The sequence below is a fragment of the Heterocephalus glaber genome, unplaced genomic scaffold (genome assembly GCF_053883595.1).
Source record: "Heterocephalus glaber isolate CG9 unplaced genomic scaffold, H.glaber_assembly_v1.0 deba00001497, whole genome shotgun sequence".
NCBI lineage: Eukaryota > Metazoa > Chordata > Mammalia > Rodentia > Bathyergidae > Heterocephalus > Heterocephalus glaber.
Window position 1 is genome coordinate 49,566,624 of NW_028258320.1, and position 19,970 is coordinate 49,586,593.

General features: G+C 40.7%; 1 protein-coding gene across 2 annotated transcripts in view; it reads left to right on the forward strand.

Moving 5' to 3' along the window:
• Positions 1-19,892, forward strand: part of Entpd7 (ectonucleoside triphosphate diphosphohydrolase 7) — a 61,770-nt gene extending 41,878 nt beyond the window's left edge. For both annotated transcript variants that reach the window (XM_087185112.1, XM_087185113.1), the window contains 3 exons: positions 14,456-14,541; positions 15,395-15,556; positions 17,473-19,892. In XM_087185112.1, coding sequence (XP_087041238.1) covers positions 14,456-14,541; positions 15,395-15,556; positions 17,473-17,704 — 480 coding nt within the window. In that variant the 3' untranslated portion in view covers positions 17,705-19,892. The remainder of the gene's footprint in view (positions 1-14,455; positions 14,542-15,394; positions 15,557-17,472) is intronic.
• The last annotated feature ends 78 nt before the right edge of the window (positions 19,893-19,970 follow it).

The following is a 19,970-nucleotide window of genomic DNA, read 5'->3' on the forward strand; positions in this document are numbered from 1 at the left end:
ATCTCTTGGAAATCTGTTTGTTTCTGGTTTATGGATTCCATTTGTTTCCTATGTTGGGATTCCATTATGTTCCTCAGATCCTCTATTTTTTTTATCTGTGTCCTCTCTAGATTTATTAATCATGTCTTGCACCATGAGCAAAATCTTTGCTGTTATCTGAGTAATTATTTCTGATTTCATTTTTCCCAGATCCTCTTTTGTTGCCAGTTCAGAGAGTCCAGGTGGTTGAATATCAGAGTGTTCCATCTCGTTTCCCTTTGGGGTTGCTGTAGGTGATCTGGAAGTCTGTTTTTGAGGCTTATTTATGTCTCTTCTCATTTATGTGGGGGGGGTGCGGTGCTTCTGGTGCCCACGCGGCTCAACTTCTGTGCCCTAGGAGCTTGGTATGGCAGCAGGGGAGCTTCCTTCCGGATGCTGGGACCCGCTGAGCTTCACTGCCCTAGGAGCCTGGGTTGGAGGCGGGAGCTTCCTTCTGGGTGCTGGGACCGGCTGAGCTTCTCTGCCCTAGGAGCCTGGGATGGAGGCGGGGAGCTTCCTTCCGGGTGCTGGGACCAGCTCACCTTCTTGGCCCTAGGAGCCTGGGATGGCAGCAGGGGAGCTTTGTGCTGGGACCGGTTGAGTTTCACTGCCCTAGGAGCCTGGGATGGAGGCGGGGGAGCTTCCTTCCAGGTGCTGGGACCAGCTCACCTTCTTGGCCCTAGGAGCCTGGGATGGCAGCAGGGGAGCTTCCTTCCAGGTGCTGGGACTGGCTGAGCTTCACTGCCCTAGGAGCCTGGGATGGCAGCAGGGAGGCTTCCTTCCAGGTGCTGGGACTGGCTGAGCTTCACTGCTCTAGGAGCCTGGGATGGAGGCAGGGAGCTTCCTTCTGGGTGCTCGGACCGGCTCACCTTCTTGGCCCTAGGAGCCTGGGATGGAGGCAGGGGAGCTTCCTTCCGGGTGCTGGGACCGGCTCAACTTCTTGGCCCTAGGAGCCTGGGATGGCAGCAGGGGAGCTTTGTGCTGGGATCGGCTGAGCTTCACTGCCCTAGGAGCCTGGGATGGAGGCGGGGAGCTTCCTTCCGGGTGCTGGGACCAGCTCACCTTCTTGGCCCTAGGAGCCTGGGATGGCAGCAGGGGAGCTTCCTTCCAGGTGCTGGGACTGGCTGAGCTTCACTGCCCTAGGAGCCTGGGATGGAGGTGGGGAGCTTCCTTATGGGTGCTGGGACCAGCTGAGCTTCACTGCCCTAGGAGCCTGGGATGGCAGCGGGGGAGCTTCCTTCCGGGTGCTGGGACCGGCTGAGCTTCACTGCCCGAGGAGCCTGGGATGGAGGTGGGGAGCCTCCTCTGTACATGATGTATCTCGATTCTTATTTTTTCCCCATTACCTGTGCGCCCTTCACCCCCTCCATCCTTCCCTATTTACATAGACTTCATTTCCATTTTTTTTTCTTTTCTCATAATTTTTCCTTTCCCTTCTTTCCTTTCCCCTTTCCCCTCCCACCACCCTTACCCCTTTGGACCTTTCTTCCTATTTCAAATTATCAATTATTCATTTTAATCATTTTAACCCTTATTTACACTTTCAGTTTCTCACACTAGAGAAACTATTCGGTATTTACACATGTGTGACCTATTTATTTCACTTAAGAGTATGGCCTCTATATGCATCCATTTAGCTATAAATGACTCTAGTTTCTGGTTCTTTATGGTTGAGTAGTACTCCATTTTATAAAAAAACCACATCTTCTTTATCCAGTTTCCAGTTGATGGGCACTTGGGCTGTTTCCAAGTTTTAGCTATTACAAACTGCACTGCTATGAACATGGGTGCACATATATCACTGTGGTATGATTCTTTTAATTCTTTTGGGAAGATTCCCAACAGGGGAATAGCTGGGTCAAATGGGACTTCCAATTCTAGTTCTTTAATGTATCTCCATACTGATTTCCACAGTGGTTGCACTAGTCTACACTCCCACCAACAATGGAGAAGGGTTCTTTTCTCCCCACACCCCCAACAGTATTTGTTATTGGTTGATTTCTTGATAGCAGTCATTCTTTCTGGGGTGAGGCGGAATCTCAGTGTTGTTTTCATCTGCATCTCTCGAATGACCAGTGATGTTGAACATTTTTTCATATATTTATTTGCTGCTTTTATTTCTTTGTCTGAGCAATGTCTGTTCATTTCAGATGCCCATTTTTGCATTGAGTCTTTGAATTTGGGAGGTCTAATTTTTTTCAGCTCTTTATATATTCTAGATAGTAGTCTTTTGTCTGAGGTAAAGCTGCTAAAATTATTTTCCCACATTGTAGGTTGTCTCTTAACTCTATTGGTGATTTCTTTTGCAGTGCAGAAGCTTTTTAATAAGATGAGATCCCAGTTGTTGATTCTTTCTGCTAGTTCCCGTGCTACTGAGGTTTTGTTCATAAAGTCTTTTCCTATGCCAATGTCTAGTTCTACCTAACTTATCTTCCAGCAAGTTTAGTGTTTCTGTCTTAATATTTAGATCTTTAATCCACTTCAGTCTTAGTTTAGTGCATGGTGATAGGCATAAGTCTAGTTTTAATCTTTGGCAAGTTGAAATCCAGTATTTCCAACACCATTTATTAGACTATCTTTCCTCCAGTGATGGTGGTTGGCTCCTTTGTCAAAGATGAGGTGGCTGATTATGTCTGGAGTTGTTTCTGCATCTTCTAATCTATTCCACTGATCCTCAGGTCAGTTCTTTTGCCAGTACCATGCTGTTTTTATCACAGTAGCTGTGTAGTATTGTTTCAAGTTGGGGATTGTGATACCCCCTGCCATATCTCTGTTGCTTCGAATTGTTTTTGCTATTCTAGGTCTCTTCTGTTTCCAAATGAATTTTTGGATTATTTTCTCTAGTTCGGTGAAGTATATTATTGGAATTTCAATCGGCATTGCATTAAATCTATATAGTAGTTTTGGAAGTATGGCCATTTTCACTATATTGGTTCTTCCTACCCAGGAGCAAGGGATGTCTTGCCAAGGACCAACCCAACATAACGTGAATAAACTCTTCAATATAGCAACTTTCCCCTTTGGGATGGGAAGTTAGAAGGGGTTGGGGAGGGAGGGATAGATGGGAAGAAGGACAGGGGAAGGTTAGCAGTGTGGTCAGAGGACACAGGTGAGAAGGAAAAAGAGAATAATAGGAAAATAAAGAAGAACTCCGAATGAGGACCAAAGGAGGGACAAAAAGGAAAGATGAACAATGTGGGAGAGCAAGAGAGTGAGTGTAAGAGAGAAAGGAAAGAGAAAAGAAAAAAGAAAAAAAGGAGAGAAAAACAAATATTTGCAAAGAGTAGAGAAAAAAATTAAAGATAAGAAGAGCAAAAGAAAAGAAAAGAGAAAAAACCCCAAAATAATAAAACGAATTTTGGGAATAAAAAATAATCATGAAGATGAAGGGCCTCTTTCAGGGTATGTCTCTGCTGTCACAATGGAAAACGTGGGTTGCAGTGTGTAGATATAAATCAATGAGTCTCAGCAAGCTAGTCACAGACTCATGAGATTCAGGCAGAGTTCTGGCTGCAAGTCTCAAGTTGCGCTCCCTGTCCTCCCGTAGGGTTGAACTCTGCAGAGTTGTATTACAGGTTCCAGTTGCCCTTCCCCTGAAGATAGTCCCGGTCCTGATGGGAGGTGAAGATGACTCCAACTTACCCAGTGCAGTGGTCCGGTGGTCCGGTGTCCTCTGCGTCTTTGCAGTGTGGAACCTGGTGGCTGTACAGAGGAGCGAGTGGGTGGGTGGGTGGGGTGTCCAGTGGATTGCTGCCGGGGCGCGGGCTGATACGGCGTGTTTGGCGCGACTCGCGACGTTGCTACGGTGTCCGCAGACCTCAGTTTGTATTTTTTAATAGGAAATATTCACAGTATGTAACTCTTGGGAAGTTGGTACATGTATATAATACATCTTAATTCTGTTTTCATCCCCTTCTTCCCTCCCTCCCTTCTCCCTCCATCTCTTGGTCCCCTTCTCATTTACAAAAGATCTGTCTCTCTATTTCCTATTATCTATCTTTTATTTTGCTCTTTATTTATGTTTTGGGCTTCTCATATAAGAGAAACTATGTGATATTTAAGCTTGTGTGTCTGATTTATTTCACTTAACATTATGGTCTCTGGTGCATACACTTTCCTACAAATGCCTCAAATTTATGCTTTGTGGCAGAATATACTCCATTGTGTGTCAGTACCACATTTTCTTTATCCATTCGTCTGTTGATGGTCATACAGAGGGTATGGCACTATTGACGATATTCACAATAATGAGATGCTGCCTCTAAAAACAACTTCCCAGTGTAATTCCAAGAATACTTGAACAGTAGTAGCATTGTTTTCAAATAGGGTGATCTGTTTCAAAACAGCTGTTACTTAGAAGTAGTTGTGTTGTATATATTTAAAAAATAAACTAGATCAAATCCAACATGGTAAAGTAGGCTTTTTGAACTTGTCTTAGGGGAGTTAGTTTGGTTGGCTGGGGGCAAAATAGGAGTGGTCTGACTGTATTGTGAGTTAGATTCATCAACCCAGAGACCGGCAGTTGCTTAGTGGCTGTGTCAGTCTGGAGCTCTGCCCATATTCTTCTTATTAGCTTGATAGGCATCTCAGACTTGCAGATGTCATTCATGGAGGGTAGAGTTAGCTGGTAGTAGACACAAAATTCAAAATGACCTTATAAAGTTTTATTTGTTGTATACCTTTTGACCTAGTAATTTTACATTTAGAAATGCTTTCTAGGAAAACATTCAGGAATGTGCATAGTGATATAAGAGCATTCATCACAATGTTTATAATAGCAAATAACTGAAAGTAACATAATTAATAAGTTGTGAATAGAAATATTATCTAGCTACTAAAATGATGCTATAAGTGGCTCATATATATGAAAAATGTCCATTTGTATTTATAATTAGATAAATGCAAATTAAAACTACATAGAGATATATTTGCACTTTCCTAATGGGAAAAAAAAAATCACAGGATGAAGCTACGGGGAAACAGACATTCTTTTATAGTACTGGTGGGAAGGTGAATTGATAAAATCTCTGTCAAGGGCAATTTGGAAATGTCTGTCCAAACTACGAATACACATACTTCTTAGCATACTTTTTCATGTTCAACCTGTACCTTACGGATATATTTGCACACATGTGACATGACATATGTATAAAATTGTTCATTGAAGTGTTTTTTTGTTTTTTTTCTCCAGTACTGGGGCTCGAACTCAGGACCTTATGCTTGCAAGGCAGGCGGCGGCACCACTGAGCTAAATACCATTTCCACTGAAGTGTTTTAATAGCCAACAATTGCAAACAACTCAAATGTCCAGCAAGAGACTAGCAAAATAAAATATGGTTCATTCATCAGTTAAGCAGCTGTGAAAGAACAAGGATATTCTATGTACAAATATAAAATTATCTTTATATCCAGGCTCTCCTTGAGTCAAGGGTTTGTGTTGAGAAGTCTGCTGTGATTCTGATGGGCTTTCCTTTGTAGGTGATTTGTTTCTTTCCTTTAACTGCCTGTAGAATTTTGTTCTTCTGTTGAGTTTCTGGGTTCTTCACTATTATATCTCTAGTTGTGGTTTTTTTTTTTTGTATTAAATTCTTTTATTGGTACATTGTAGGTATACAACACAATTACATTTCTCATTGGGAATTGTACCTTTACATAATGCATCTTGGGTCTTATTTTTTACCCATTCCTAGCCCTCCCTTCACGCCCTCCACCCTTCCCTATTTACAAAGACTTTATTTCCATTTTTTCCATTTCTCATCATTTTTTCCTTTCCTTTCTTTCCTTTTCCCTGCCCCTCCCACTACCCCTACCCCTTTGGACCTTTTCTTCCTATTTCACATTATCGATTATTCATTCTAATCATTGGTACATTTTAGGTATACAGTATAATGACATTCATCATTGGAAATTTGCACCTTTACATAGTCTCTCTTGGTTCTTATTTTTCACCCTTGCCCAGCCCTCCCTTCAACCCCTCCAGTCCTCCCTGTTTACAAAGATTTTGTTCCTAGTTTTCCATTTTCTCATATTAATCCCATTCCCTTCTATCCTTTCCCCTAGCCCTCCCACTTCCTTCCCCTTTGGCCCTTTTCTTCCTATTTCACATTACCTATTATACATTTAGTCCTTATTTACGCTTTCAGTTTCTCACACCAGAGAAACTATTTGGTATTTACACATGTGTGTCCTATTTCTTTCACTTAAGAGTATTGCCTCAATGTGCATCCATGTAGCTATAAATGTCTGTAATTTCTCATTTTTCATGGCTGAGTAGTACTCCATTTTATAAAAAAAACACATTTTCTTTATCCAGTCACCAGTTGATGGGCATTTGGGCTGTTTCCAAGTTTTAGCTATTACAAACTGCGCTGCTATGAACATGGGTGCACATATATCACTGTGGTATGATTCTTTTAATTCTTTGGGGAAGATCCCCAGCAGTGGAATAGCGGGGTCAAATGGGACTTCCAGTCCTAGTTCTTTGAGGTATCTCCATACTGATTTCCACAGTGGTTGCACCAGTCTACACTCCCACCAGCAGTGGAACAGGGTTCCTCTTTCCCCACAGCCCCTCTAGCATTTGTTATTGGTGGATTTCATGATAGCCATTCTTTCTGGAGTGAAGTGGAAACTCAGCATTGTTTTCATTTGCATCTCTCGAATGACCAGTGATGTTGAACATTTTTTCATGTATTTATTTGCTATTTCTACTTCTTTGACTGAGAAATGTCTGTTCATTTCAGATGCCCATTTTTGGATTGGGTCTTTAAATTTGATAGGTGTGATCTTTTTAAGTTCTTTACAGATTTGAGATAGTAGACCTTTGTCTGAGGAAGAGCAGGTGAAGATTTTTTCCCACATTGTGGGTTGTCTCTTCACACTGCTGGTGGTTTCTCTTGCTGTGCAGAAGCTTTTTAATAAGAAGAGATCCCATTTGTTGATTGTTTGTGCTAGTTCACGGGCAACTGAGGTTTTGTTCATAAAATCTTTTCCTACACCGATGCCTTCAAGGGTTCTACCTAACCTCTGTTCCAACTGGTTCAGAGTTTCTATTTTAATATTTAGATCTTTAATCCATTTTGATTTAGTTTAGTGCATGGTGAGAGATATAGGTCTAGTTTTAGTCTTTGGCAAGTTGAAGCCCAATTTTTCCAGCACCATTTATTAAAGAGGCTATCTTTCCTCCAGTGAAGGTGTTTGGCTCCTTTGTCGAAGATGAGATGGCTGAGTGTGTCTGGAATTGTTTCTGCATCTTCTAATCTGTTCCACTGGTCTTCAAGTCTGTTTCTTTGCCAGTACCATGCTGTTTTCATCACAGTAGCTTTGTAGTAGAGTTGCAGGTTGGGGATTGTGATAGCCCCTGCCATGTCTCTGTTACCTAGAATTGCTTTTGCTATTCTGGGTCTCTTCTTGCTCCAAATGAATTTTTGGATTGTTTTCTCAAGGTCTATGAAGTATGCTGCTGGGATCTCAATTGGGATTGCATTCAATCTATATAGCAGTTTTGGAAGGATGGCCATTTTCACTATATTAATCCTTCCTACCCAGGAGCAGGGGATGTCTGTCCACTTTCTGATATCATCTTCAATCTCTCTTTTCAGAGTGCCATAGTTTTCAGAGAAGAGGTCTTTGATTTCTTTCATTAGGATGATTCCTAGGTATTTCAGTTGTTTGGATGCTATCGTGAAAGGAATTATTTGCCCTATTTGTCTCTCAGTGAGTCTGTCATTGGTGTAGAGGGAAGCTATTGATTTTTGTGTGTTGACCTTGTAACCAGCTACTTGACTGAATTTGGTTATTAAGTCTAGAAGACTTTTGGTGGAGTTCTTGGGGTCTTCTATATAGAGTATCATGTCATCTGCAAATAATGACAGTTTGACTTCTTCATTACCTATCTTTATTCCTTTTATTTCTTTCTCTTGTCTAATTGCCATGGCTAATGTTTCCAGAACTATATCGAACAAGAGTGGTGATAGTGGACATCCTTGTCTTGTTCCCGATTTGAGTGTGAAGGATTTCAATTTTTGACCATTTAGTATTGGCTTTTGGGTTTTCATAGATGGCTTTTATCAGTTTGAGGTAGAGACCATCTATTCCAATGTTTTGTAAGGTTTTTATCATAAATGCATGTTGCATTTTGTCAAATGCTTTTTCTGCATCTATGGAGACAATCATATGGTTTTTGTCCTTGGCTCTATTGATATAGTGTATTACATTGATTGATTTGTGTATATTGAACCATCCCTGCATCCCTGGGATGAATCCCACTTGATCAGGGTGTATGATCTTCTTGATGATCTTCTGCATTCTGTTTGCCAGTATCTTATTAAGGATTTTTGCATCTATGTTCATTAGTGAGATTGGCCTATAGTTCTCTTTTTCAGTTGGGTCTTTCTCTGCTTTGGGGATCAAGGTGATGCTTGCTTCCAGGAATGAATTTGGGAGTATTGCTTCCCTTTCAATTTCATTGAAGAGTTTAAACAGTAGTGGCAGCAGTTCCTCTCTAAATGTGTTGTAGAATTCAGGAGTGAAGCCATCAGGGCCCAGGCTTTTCTTAGTTGTTAAGTTTTTAATTACGTTTTCAACTTCATTGGTTGATATTGGGTTGTTTAGAATTCTTAGGTCTTCTTCATTCAACTTTGGTAATTCATATGTATCTAGGAATCTGTCCATTTCTTCTGTGTTTTCCATCTTATTGGCATATAGGTTCTGGAAGTAGATATTGATGATCCTCTGGATTTCTGCTGAGTCTGTTGTAATTTCACCCTTTTCATTCCTAATTGCATGGATTTGGGCCTTTTCTTTCCTTTTTCTGATAAGGTTGGCTAAGGGTTTGTCAATTTTGTTGATTCTTTTGAAGAACCAACTCTTGGCTTCATTGATTTTTTGTATTGTTCTCTTAGTCTCCATTGCATTGATTTCTCCTCTGATCTTTATAATTTCCTCCCTTGTATGAGCTTTGGGGTTGTCCTGCTCTTCTTTTTCTAGAAGCTTGAGGTTCAGCATCAGGTTGTTTAATTGGGCTTGTTCTGTTTTCCTAATATGTGTATTCACTGCTATGAATTTCCCTCGTAAGACTGCTTTCATTGTGTTCCATAGATTCCGATATGTTGTATTGTCATTGCCATTTAATTGAAGGAACTGTCTGATTTCTTCTTTAATTTCCTCTGTGACTCATTGGTTATTCAAAAGTATGTTGTTCATTTTCCACTTGTTTATGAAATTTTTTGAGTTTCTTTTGCTATGGATCTCCAATTTCATCTCACTATGGTCTGATAATATACAGGGGATAACTTCAATTCCTTTGCACTTACTTAAACATGCTGTATGTGTGAGTATGTGGTCTATTTTGGAGAATGACCCATGTGCAGCTGAGAAGAATGTGTATTCTGATTTTGTGGGGTGGAAGACTCTGTAAACATCTGTTAAGTTCATTTGTTCAAGAGTTCGATTGAGTTCTAGTATTTCATTACTTATTTTTAGTCTAGTTGATCTATCTATTTGTGACAGTGGGGTGTTGAGGTCCCCCACTACAATTGTATTAGTGCATATATGACTTTTCATGTCCGTTAGTATATGTTTTATATAGTTGGGTGCACTAGTGTTTGGTGCATAGATATTTATGATTGTCATCTCTTCCTCTTGGATTCTTCCCTTTACAAGGATGTAGTGTCCTTCTTCGTCTCTCTTAATCAGTGTTGATTTGAAATCTACTTGATCTGCCAAGAGGATAGCTACTCCTGCTTTTTTTCGGGTTCCCGTCCCATGCAGTATTGTTTTCCACCCTTTAACTTTCAGTCCATGAGTTTCCTTTTGAATGAAGTGTGTTTCTTTTATGCAGCATATTGTTGGATTTTGCTTCTTGACCCATTCTGCCAGTCTATTTCTTTTGATTGGTGAATTGAGACCATTAACGTTGATGGTTATAACTGAAACGTATTGACTTGTCATTGCCATGACTTTTTTTTTTGTTGGGTTTTCCTCCTTTACATTTAATTTCTTGTCATGCCAGATGGGTTCATTCTGCTTTGCTTCCTGGGGTTGTGATCCTCAATGTCTCTTCCTAGGATATTGTGTAAAATTCTTTGGAGTGCTGGTTTGGTATTCACGAAGTTCCTAAAGTGCTCTTTGTCATGAAAGTATCCTATTTCTCCATCCATTTTGAAAGATAGTTTTGCAGGGTACATCAATCTGAGTTGGAGGCTGTTTTCTTTTAGGGCTTGGAATATGTCACTCCAAGCTCTTCTTGCCTTGATGGTTTGTGTTGAGAAGTTTGCTGTGATTCTGATGGGCTTTCCTTTGTATGTGATTTGTTTCTTTTCTCTGACTGCTTGGAGAACTTTGTTCTTCTGTTGTGTTTCTAGAATCTTAACAATTATATGCCTATGTGTAGATTTTTTTTGATCAAGGCTATTTGGAGTCCTATATGCCTCACTTATCTGTATGTCAAGCTCTTTTCCCCTGCTTGGGAAGTTTTCTGCCATTATTTCTGTGAAGAGATTTTTTATGTCATCTGCACTCTCTCCTGTTTCTTCATTGACTCGAATCAGTCTTATGTTATTCTTTTTTGCATCATCTAGCAGGTGCTGGATTGATTTCTCATGTTCCCTTATAATTTTGAAGCGATTTTTCTTTTCCTGGTCACTAATTGCAATCTTATCTTCTATATCTGAAATTCTGTCCTCACATTGGCTCATTCTGCTGTGTAGACTTTCAGTGGAGTTTTTTGTGTCCTGGAAATCTATTTGCATCTGTTTTATGGATTCCATTTGTTTCTTATGTTGGGATTCCATCATGTTCCTGAGCTTCTCTCTAGATTTATTAATCATGTCTTGCACTAGGGGTACAATTTCTCCTGTTATCTGAGAAATTATTTCTGATTTCATTTTTTCCAGATCCCCTTTTGTTGCCAGTTCAGTGGGTCCAGGTGGTTGAGTATCAGAGTGTTCCATCTCATTTCCCTTTGGGGTTGCTGTAGGTGATCTGGAAGTCTGGTTTTGAGACTTATTTACGTGTTTTCTCATTTGGACTGGGGCGGCGGGCTGTTAGTGCCTGCACGGATTACCTCCTCTGAGCTGGGAGAGGTGGAACAGGGGCCAGGAGCAGCAGTAGGGATGGTGACCCAAAAGCCCTTTCCTGTGGGCTGGGAGCAGCTGGAGGGATGGTGGCTGGGAAACGCCTTCCTCTGGTCCAGGAGCAGTGGGATGGTGGCTCAGAAGCCCCTCCCTCTGGGCCGAGAGCGGTGGGTGGGATGATGGCCTGGAAGCCCCTTCCTCTGGGCCAGGAGCAGCGGGACAGAAGGTGGCCCAAAAACCCTTTCCTCTGGGCTGGGAGCAGTGGGAGGGATGGTGACTGGGAAGCCCCTTCCTCTGGACCAGGAGCAGTGGGACGATGGCTCAGAAGCCCCTACCTCTGGGCCAGGAACAGTGCGACTCAGTACCTTGGTCTGGTGGTCTCCTGTCCTCTGCGTCTTTGTAGTGTGGAATCAGGTGGCTGCCTGTCTGCCGCGGGGTGATTTGGCGGGCTGATTTGGCGGGCTGATTCGGCGTTGTGTTCCGCAGGACTGGGGACCTCGGTAGTGTGTGGGCAGACCTGCCTGTCTTCAGTGGGGTGATTCGGCGTCTTCTGCGTGACTCAGGACCTCGGTAGGGCGTGCAGAGACCTGCCTGTCTGCAGCGGGCTGATTCGGCATGCGTTCTGACTGGGGACCTGCCTGTCTGCAGTGGCCTGATTCGGCATGTGTTCTGCGCGACTGGGGACCTCGGTAGGGTGTGGGCAGACCTCGGTGTAGTTTTTTTGATCGTGGCTCATTGGAGTTCTGTATGCCTCACTTATCTGTATGTCCAATTCTTCACCTCTGTCTGGGAAGTTTTCTACTATTACTTCTGTGAACAGTTTTTTTATGTCAATTTTACTTTCTCCTGTTTTTTCACGGACTCCTATCCGTCTTATGTTATTCTTCTTTGCATCATCTAGCAGCTGTTGGATTAATTTCTTGTGGTCCCTTACTATTTTTAAGAAATCTCTGTCTTCATGGTCCTTAACCACGATCCTGTCTTCTATATCTGATATTGTATCTTCAGATTGCCTTAATCCACTGTGCATACTTTCAATGGAGTTTTTAATCTCCTGAATATCTGTTTGAATCCGTTTCTTGGATTCCATTTCTTTCTTATGTTGGGCAATCATGGTTTCCATTTCTTTCTTATGCTGGGCATTCATGGCTTCCAGCATGTTTCTGAGCTCATTTATTTTTTAATCTGTTTCTGTTCTAGTGCCTCTAATCATGTCTTTCACTCTGCTCACCATCTCTGTAGTTATCTGGGAGATTATTTCTGTTTTGAATTTTTCTAAAGCCTCATTCATCTGTTTTGTTACTTCCTGTGCTGTCAGTTCAGGGTGTCCAGGTGGTTGATTATCAGACTTTTCCAACTCGTTTCCCCCAGTGTTTACTCTTGGTCGGGTGGAAATCTGAGATTGTGGCTTACTTAAATGTCTTCTCATTTTTGTTTTTGGTACTGTCCTTGGTTTAATTCCTGGGTTAATACTTCAGAATTGCTTATTGTAAGTATCTCTGTTGCTTCTATTTAGCACCCTTATGGAATGATTGCTTCTCAGAGGTGTCTTCCAGATATAGCTGGTCTTTTAAGTTTTGAGTCTCTAATGACTCTGAGGCTATCTCATTTTCATTATACCAGGTAGGACCACTGACTAGATCAATACCAACACCTTAGCCCAAGTGATACAATCAGCAACACCATAGCATCAAGTACATCTTAGAAAATACCAATTTGTTGTAGTTATTAATCTATCACCTTTAACTGTGTGAATTAAATCAAAATCTAGGACCAATCCAACATATGTTTATAGTGAATAAACTCTTCAATGTAGCAACTTTACCCTTTGGGATGGGGAGTTAGAAGGAGTTGGGGAGGGAGGGAGGGATAGATAGGTAGAAGGATAGGGGAAGGTTAGCAGTGAGGCTAGAGGACACAGGCTAGAGAAGGAAAAAGAGAATAAAAGAAAAATAAAGAAGAAATCTCAATTAGGGCCAGAACAGAAACAAAAAGGGAGATGAAGAACAATGCGGGACAGCAAGAGTGTGAGTGTAAGAGAGAAAGGAAAGAGAAAAGAAAAAAGAAAGAAGAAAAAGAGAAAAACAAAAATTTGCAAAGAGTAGGGAAAAAATTAAAAATAGAGATAAAACAAACCAGTAATACTAATTTCGGAAATAAAAAATAAAAATGAAAATGAAGGGCCTCTTTCAGGGTATGTCTCTGGTGTCACAATAGACAATGTGGGCAGCAGTGTGCAAATATAAGTCAATGAGTCTCAGCAAGCCAGTCGCAGACCCGTGAGATTCTGGCAGATTTCTGGCTGCAAGTCCCAAGTTAAACTCCCTGTCTTCCTGTAGGGTTGAACTCAGCAAGGCTCTACTGCACGTTCCAGCTGCCTTTCCTCTGAAGATAGTCCAGGTTCTGATGGGAGGTGATTCAACTTACCCAGTACTGGTGGTCTGGTGTCCCCTGTGTCTCTGTAGTGTGGAACCAGGTGGCAGTACAGCCAAGAGGCCAGAGGAGCGGGAGTAGGGTGGGGTGGGGTGTCCTGCAGGCGCCCTCGAGGCTAAGTGGATTGCTGCTGTGGGCGTGGGCTGGATGGGGTGGGGATCCCTGTGACCTGGACCTCTCTCGTGTCCCAAGGATGTGCCTCTGTATTTGTTTATTGACTCCTATCAGCAGAATGTATGCTTCATAAGTATAATAATTTTTTGCCTTTTTCACTGCTTGATTTTCTGGTACCTAGGACAGCACCTAACATATATTACACAGTCAGCAAATGTTTTCTAAACAAATTGAAAGGAATGATTCTTTTGGTGAGAATTACAACACGCAGGCTGATGATAGGTTTCTTTCTTCTTTTCTCTATCCTTTTTTTAAAAATTAGTACATATTTGCCATACATAGTGCTCACATCATAGGGAATTTGTACCTGTACCTAATATATCCTAATTGTTTTTTTCTTTCCATTCCCCTCCCGTCCCTTCAGCACTTCTTCCCCTCTCCATTTACATGAGATTTGTTTCCATTTTTCTCGATAGGTTTCTAACTATTCTGTTTTACCTGTTCTCCCTGATCACGTTAGTGCTACATTGAGTAGAATGAAGTTCTGTTTGCCTTTTGATATTGCTGTTCCTAACTTTTGCCCTCTCTGAATCCTGAGAGGCTCAGAAGCGAATTAGGGCTGTGTTTATACTAAGAGGCAATAGGAATGAAGAGTTATATGTCACGGTGTTCAGTGAATGAATGTGTCATTTCTGTTTCCCTTGGTCTCAGCTAGTAGCCACAAATAACTCTAGAAATGGAACAGCTGTAACCATGAAGGAGGTTAGAGTTTGTCTCCAGTTTTGTGTTGCACTCTTTCTGTGTGGTTGTTCCAGGATTACTGTGGCATGGCTTGGTCAGTACTAACTCAGAGATTCAAGAATGGCCTCTTTTCTTCACATGCAGATGAGCATCGACTCAAGTAAGTCACTTTCTTTCCATTGTAGATATGGCCTTAAAATATGGATGACAGATTATGATGGAGAGTAATCAAGCACTAGTACAGATTTGATTTTGTATCAAAGGAGAATTTGATTATTTCAGATTTTGACTTTCAGAGGGATCAGGGCCCGAATAGTGACCCCATTTCATAAGCCAAGGGAAACCAGTAGTTACCAAAGAGTTCTTACCAAGTGATTTGACAGCAAAATAGTTGGTCTTTTTTATTTTTAAAAATATTTTACTATAAAAAAAGTGCAGAAAAGTTGAAAGAATAGTAGGACGTGACTATCACTTACCTTAAACAACTGTCAACACTTTGCCAATTTGATTAATTGGTCCTCACATTTTGTAAATGTTTTAGTTTAAAAATTTTGAAGTTATAAACAAAAATAAAATAGTATAATAAACTCCTGTACACTTTTCACCCAGCTTCGCCACTAATAGTAACTCCTGGCTGATTTTATTTTTATTTACTTTTCCTACCCAATTTGCCCCTTACAACTGACTTATTTTGAAGTAAATCTTAGATATTATATAGTGTATTTGTAGCTATTTCAGCATGTTCTCTGAAGATAAGGACTCAGAAATAAAAAAGGAAGAAAAGGAAGGAAGAGAGAAGGAAAGAGAAAGAAACCAAAGCTACAATACCATTATTGCCAAAAAACGATTTTCATTTTTGTAGTAAGAAAGTAGGCTGAAATTTGGCTCACCTTATAGGTGAGGAAGAATGCAGGAACAGACAGGTCTTTTCACATCTAGTGAGAATATGTGGCTTGTTGCAAAGAAAAGCCTTCTCCTTCTTCTTAAGAAATGTATTTTTTTTGTCATATCAGATATCAATGTTTTAAGTCAGCTTGGATGTACCAAGTCCTACATGAAGGATTCCACTTTCCCTATGACTACCCAAACCTGCGGACAGCCCAGCTGGTGTATGACCGAGAAGTTCAGTGGACATTGGGAGCAATTCTCTATAAAACCCGATTCTTACCACTCAGGTATATGTAACTGATCATGATGACATGTTCAGCTTAGAGGATGTTAGTTGATCCTTCAAAAGAGGTTTAAGTGATGCCCCTCTCTACCTTTGCCCCCAAAATAAGCAGACTCCCATTATCACATCTATGTGAGCCACTGTTCTAACTAGGCATGCTGAAACAGAAAGAATTATTGGTCTGGAGTCTGTTCCTTAGCTCTTCTGTCTCAGGAAGTCAGGTTTATTTGTTCACCTGCAATAAATCAGTTTTTAGGATTTACTTCTTACCAACCACTTTTAAGATGCTGACTGATGAACTGAAATGTCATTGTTAAATTACCAGGAAAAACATGATGTGACTAGAGAAGGGGGCGAGGCTGTCTGATAGAATATGCTTTCCTAATAGGTAGAGTCACTCAAAAAGTGGTCATTGACTTCTCTTTGTTACTTTCCTGTCACTGGACACAATACCCAACACCTACAACTTAAAGGAGGAGAGGTTTATTTTGGCTTACAGTTTTTAGAAGAGTTAGTCCATAGTCAGATGGCTTCAAGTTAGTCCAGCTGGCTTCAAGGCAGGAAGGGCATGGTGGAAAGCTCTGGTGGAGGAAAACTGGTCATGTTTTCAGTCCATCATGACCAGGAGGCAGAAGGTGAAGAGAGGAGGAGCCATGAGGGAGGTATACCCTTCTAGGCCACATCTCCAGTGACCCACCTCATCTGACAGTCACCACCTCCTGACAACACACTTAACCATAAATTCTCCAGTGGGTTATGCCACTGTTGAGTATAGTGCCCTATGATTCACTCACCTTCCAAAAGCTCCACCTCTGAACACATGAGCCTTTGGGGGACATTCTAGAAATAAACCATAAATACCTGGTCTTGGATTAGAACAAAGACATGAAGTGTTTTTAGGGGGGATATTGCTGTTAGGTCCTGTAAGATATTTGGGACAATTTTAGATATTCTTTCCCCTGTACTGCTTTAGATAAACTGGGATGAATTCTTAATCTTTGATGTTTGTTCCTCTATGCTGTCAGGAGTCAGGCAGGTGACTGAAGTGAGGGAAGTGGGCATGTGGGGGTTGTAATGAATCAGAATGTGCCCCAACTAAAGGGCACAGAGGTCCTGCAGAGGTGCTGTTCCAGCATTTTCCAATTCTCTTTTGTCCAGAGAAGGCAGGAAATCCATATTTTATATGAAATCTTTCAGTTTAGAGATTCACTTTTTTTTTTTTTCTTTGCGGTACCAGGGATTGAATTCGGGTCCTTGCGCTTGTGAGGCAGGCAGTGGAACCACTGAGCTAAATCCCTGGCCCAGAGATTCACATTTTTAAAAAACACCACAGGCTGAACAAAACAAAATGGATTCAACATTTGGATAACCAAAGAGTGGCTTCTGCTCTAGCTAGACCAATAGACCACTGTAATTTAAGTTATCTATTTTTTCCATATTATAACATAATTGATCAGGTTACATCTCTTTACTTAGATATATGCTAAATCCTAAGGAAATGCAGCAACTTCTAAAGATCTTCTAAAGATCAGTACCTTCTGATTTCTTGCTTGAATTCAGGGGATACCCTATTCTCAAATAGTACCATATTTACAAATTATTTTAAGATTTATGTTACATAGTCTTACCTTTCTGTTCAGTTGGGGTTTTGGCTTTAGTTTCAAAGGCCTTCCACTTTTGTCCTGAGATTCTGGATGGTAGATTCCTGTAAGCTACCTTCTGTAGGCCATGGAAAGGCAGGTGCAGAAAGAATCACATCAGCCCTGAGGATAGGGACATTTTTCACCTTTGTGTGCTCTGCAGAGCTGGTGTCTGTCAGAATGTTTGTGTGGATAGAATTAATGGGTTAACAGCACTAGGCCCTTCATAGCAGAGTAACTGTTTCTCTTTGAAACTAACAGTTCTTTCCACTTTCCTTAGGGATCTTCGACAGGAAGGCGCCCGACAAGTCCATGGTAACTGGTTCCGTCTCTCCTTTGTCTACAACCATTACCTATTTTTTGCCTGTATCCTAGTGGTGCTACTGGCCATTATACTGTACCTTCTGCGGCTCCGCCGAATTCACCACCGACAAACTCGAGCCTCAGCTCCCCTGGACTTGCTGTGGATTGAAGAGGTGGTGCCAATGATTGGGGTACAGGTGGGACCATGAGGCTGGACCAGAACTGAAGAAACTAAAGTATCCCAGAGTTGCTGCTCATTGAATTCCTCCACTTTTTTTTTGTACTGGCCTCAGATGCTGCTTTGACCTTGGAATTTCTACTTTAATTTCCATTTTAATTCCTTAGTACCCAGGTCCTCTTCTCAGAGAGAAACTATAGTTTATTCTGTGAGGAACTACATGATTAGAGATTGGTGCTAACAAAGGTGACCAAGATTAGTCCAATTGAAGCATGCTTCTGTATCTCAGAGATCTGGTGTGTTCCTGGGATCTAGTAATTTCCCCCTTGCTAAAGCATCAAGTTTGGCATTGGGCATAGTGGAAGCTTGGTTGAAACCAAATGTGAAGCATCTGAACTAAAACCAGACATTCTAGCAAGTGCAGCAGCCCCTTCTTTCTCTGTAACAGAGATAGCATTTTGTGGACATCCACAGCCTTTAATAGGGATCCAAGATCTGTGCAGTTCGGTGGACCATATAGGAATTTCCAAGCAACCAAAATGATACGACTTCCTTGCTTACTTGACAAAGAAGCCATTGTGGGTATGATCTAAGACCCCTGACAGTGTTGGTGGTGGTCTGTGTTTTAAAAGATTTAGAATCCTTTCTAAATGGATGGTCCATTAAAATCTTAAACCATATTTTATATGATGTGTGGTCTGACTAGGCTAGGAAATGTTCCCATGTCTAGGTGCCTCACAGGCTGTTTGGGCATTAATTTTGTTTTTTGAGCCTTAAATGTGCTTCTAGGATGGAGAAACTGTTATGTTTGTCTGGTTTCAAGAACCTGTCCCATAGGCATATTTTTATATACAGCTTCAAAGAGAGTTACTTAATTTTATTGCTAAGATCAATATGTAGTTTGGAAAAGGATATATTTGGGTTATTTATAAAGACAAGAAGAATAGTATCAAGAGAGTGGACAAAGGCATAAAATCAAAGCTTTAAAAAAAGTTTTTTTTTCTTAATTTCTGACTCTTAGAATGTCTGAAAGACAGCAAATGCTAAACTTTGGAATAAATAGATAAATTTCCTAAGAAGCCACCTGGCAGCTTCCAGAACATCTATTAAAAGATTGCTTAGTCACAGTGAGCACTTCCATTATAGTGAGGAGAGGAAAAGCCATAATAATTACATTTTCATCCACTACCCTTTATCTGTGCTTCTCTTCTACATTTAGCTTTCCCATTGCATGAGGATTTTTCATCAACTTTCACCTTCCCCCATAGATTCTTCTTTATGCATTACCTTTTCTTATAGGAAGGTATAGCCATAGCCACGAGTGTCTTTCCATGAATATGCTTCCAAGATGATTAAAGTAGCTTTCCATGTGTGTGTGTAGTGCTGGGGACTGAACCAAGGGCCTTGCACATATTAGGCAAGCACTCTATCACTGAGCTACATCCCCAGCGCCTCTGATTTCTAGGATTAGATAAACAGAGAAAGTGGTCTCTGACTTCAAAGAATAAAAGTGTAACTCTTCAAAAATAAATTTCATACTGAGAGCAAAAAGGATTTAAATCCTTCATAAAACAGTGAAAAAGAAATTAAAGATCCTCCTAGAAATAAGGCTGAGACAAAAATAAGTACACTGACTAAATTAGTAGGTGAAAGGTGGTAAGTCTTGAATTGTTTTCAAATTAGATAAAATATATCTTACCTTTCATTGGGGCTTATATCACAGAATTTCCTTTAATTTTAAGACTTCATTTCCCTTTACTTATTATTGCATTCTATGATCCTTTGTCTTGTGAATGTTGTTTAAGAATGTCAAAATGTTTTTGCTAGCCATGCCTACTCAGGTAACTTTTTCTCTTCACTTCACCATGGTTTCCAAATACTACTATTTTTCACTTCCTTAGCAGATCTAGTCAATGATCTAGTCAAAAGCTATGTGATTGACTGTGATCATAGTTGTGTGCTTAAGCTGAAGTTGAAGCAGGGAGGTAATGATGAGTCCAATTTTAAAGCTCTTATTAGAAAAGGTATCTTTCATCCTTGTAATAAAAGTTGTCATTTGTTAAGCAATTATGTACAAGATACTCTTTTAAGCATTTTATGTGTGTTATTTAATCATTGCAACCTTGCAGATTGATACTGTGTTCTTTTTATAGTTGAGAATCTCAGGATACCTGTTTATCATTTTTTCAATATAAATATATTTCTGATTCTTATTTTAATTGGTTTTTGAGTTTTTGTTTAGTGTATGATATCCTGTTTATTTTTTTAATATGGGCCCTAGGCTTGTTTTTATTACT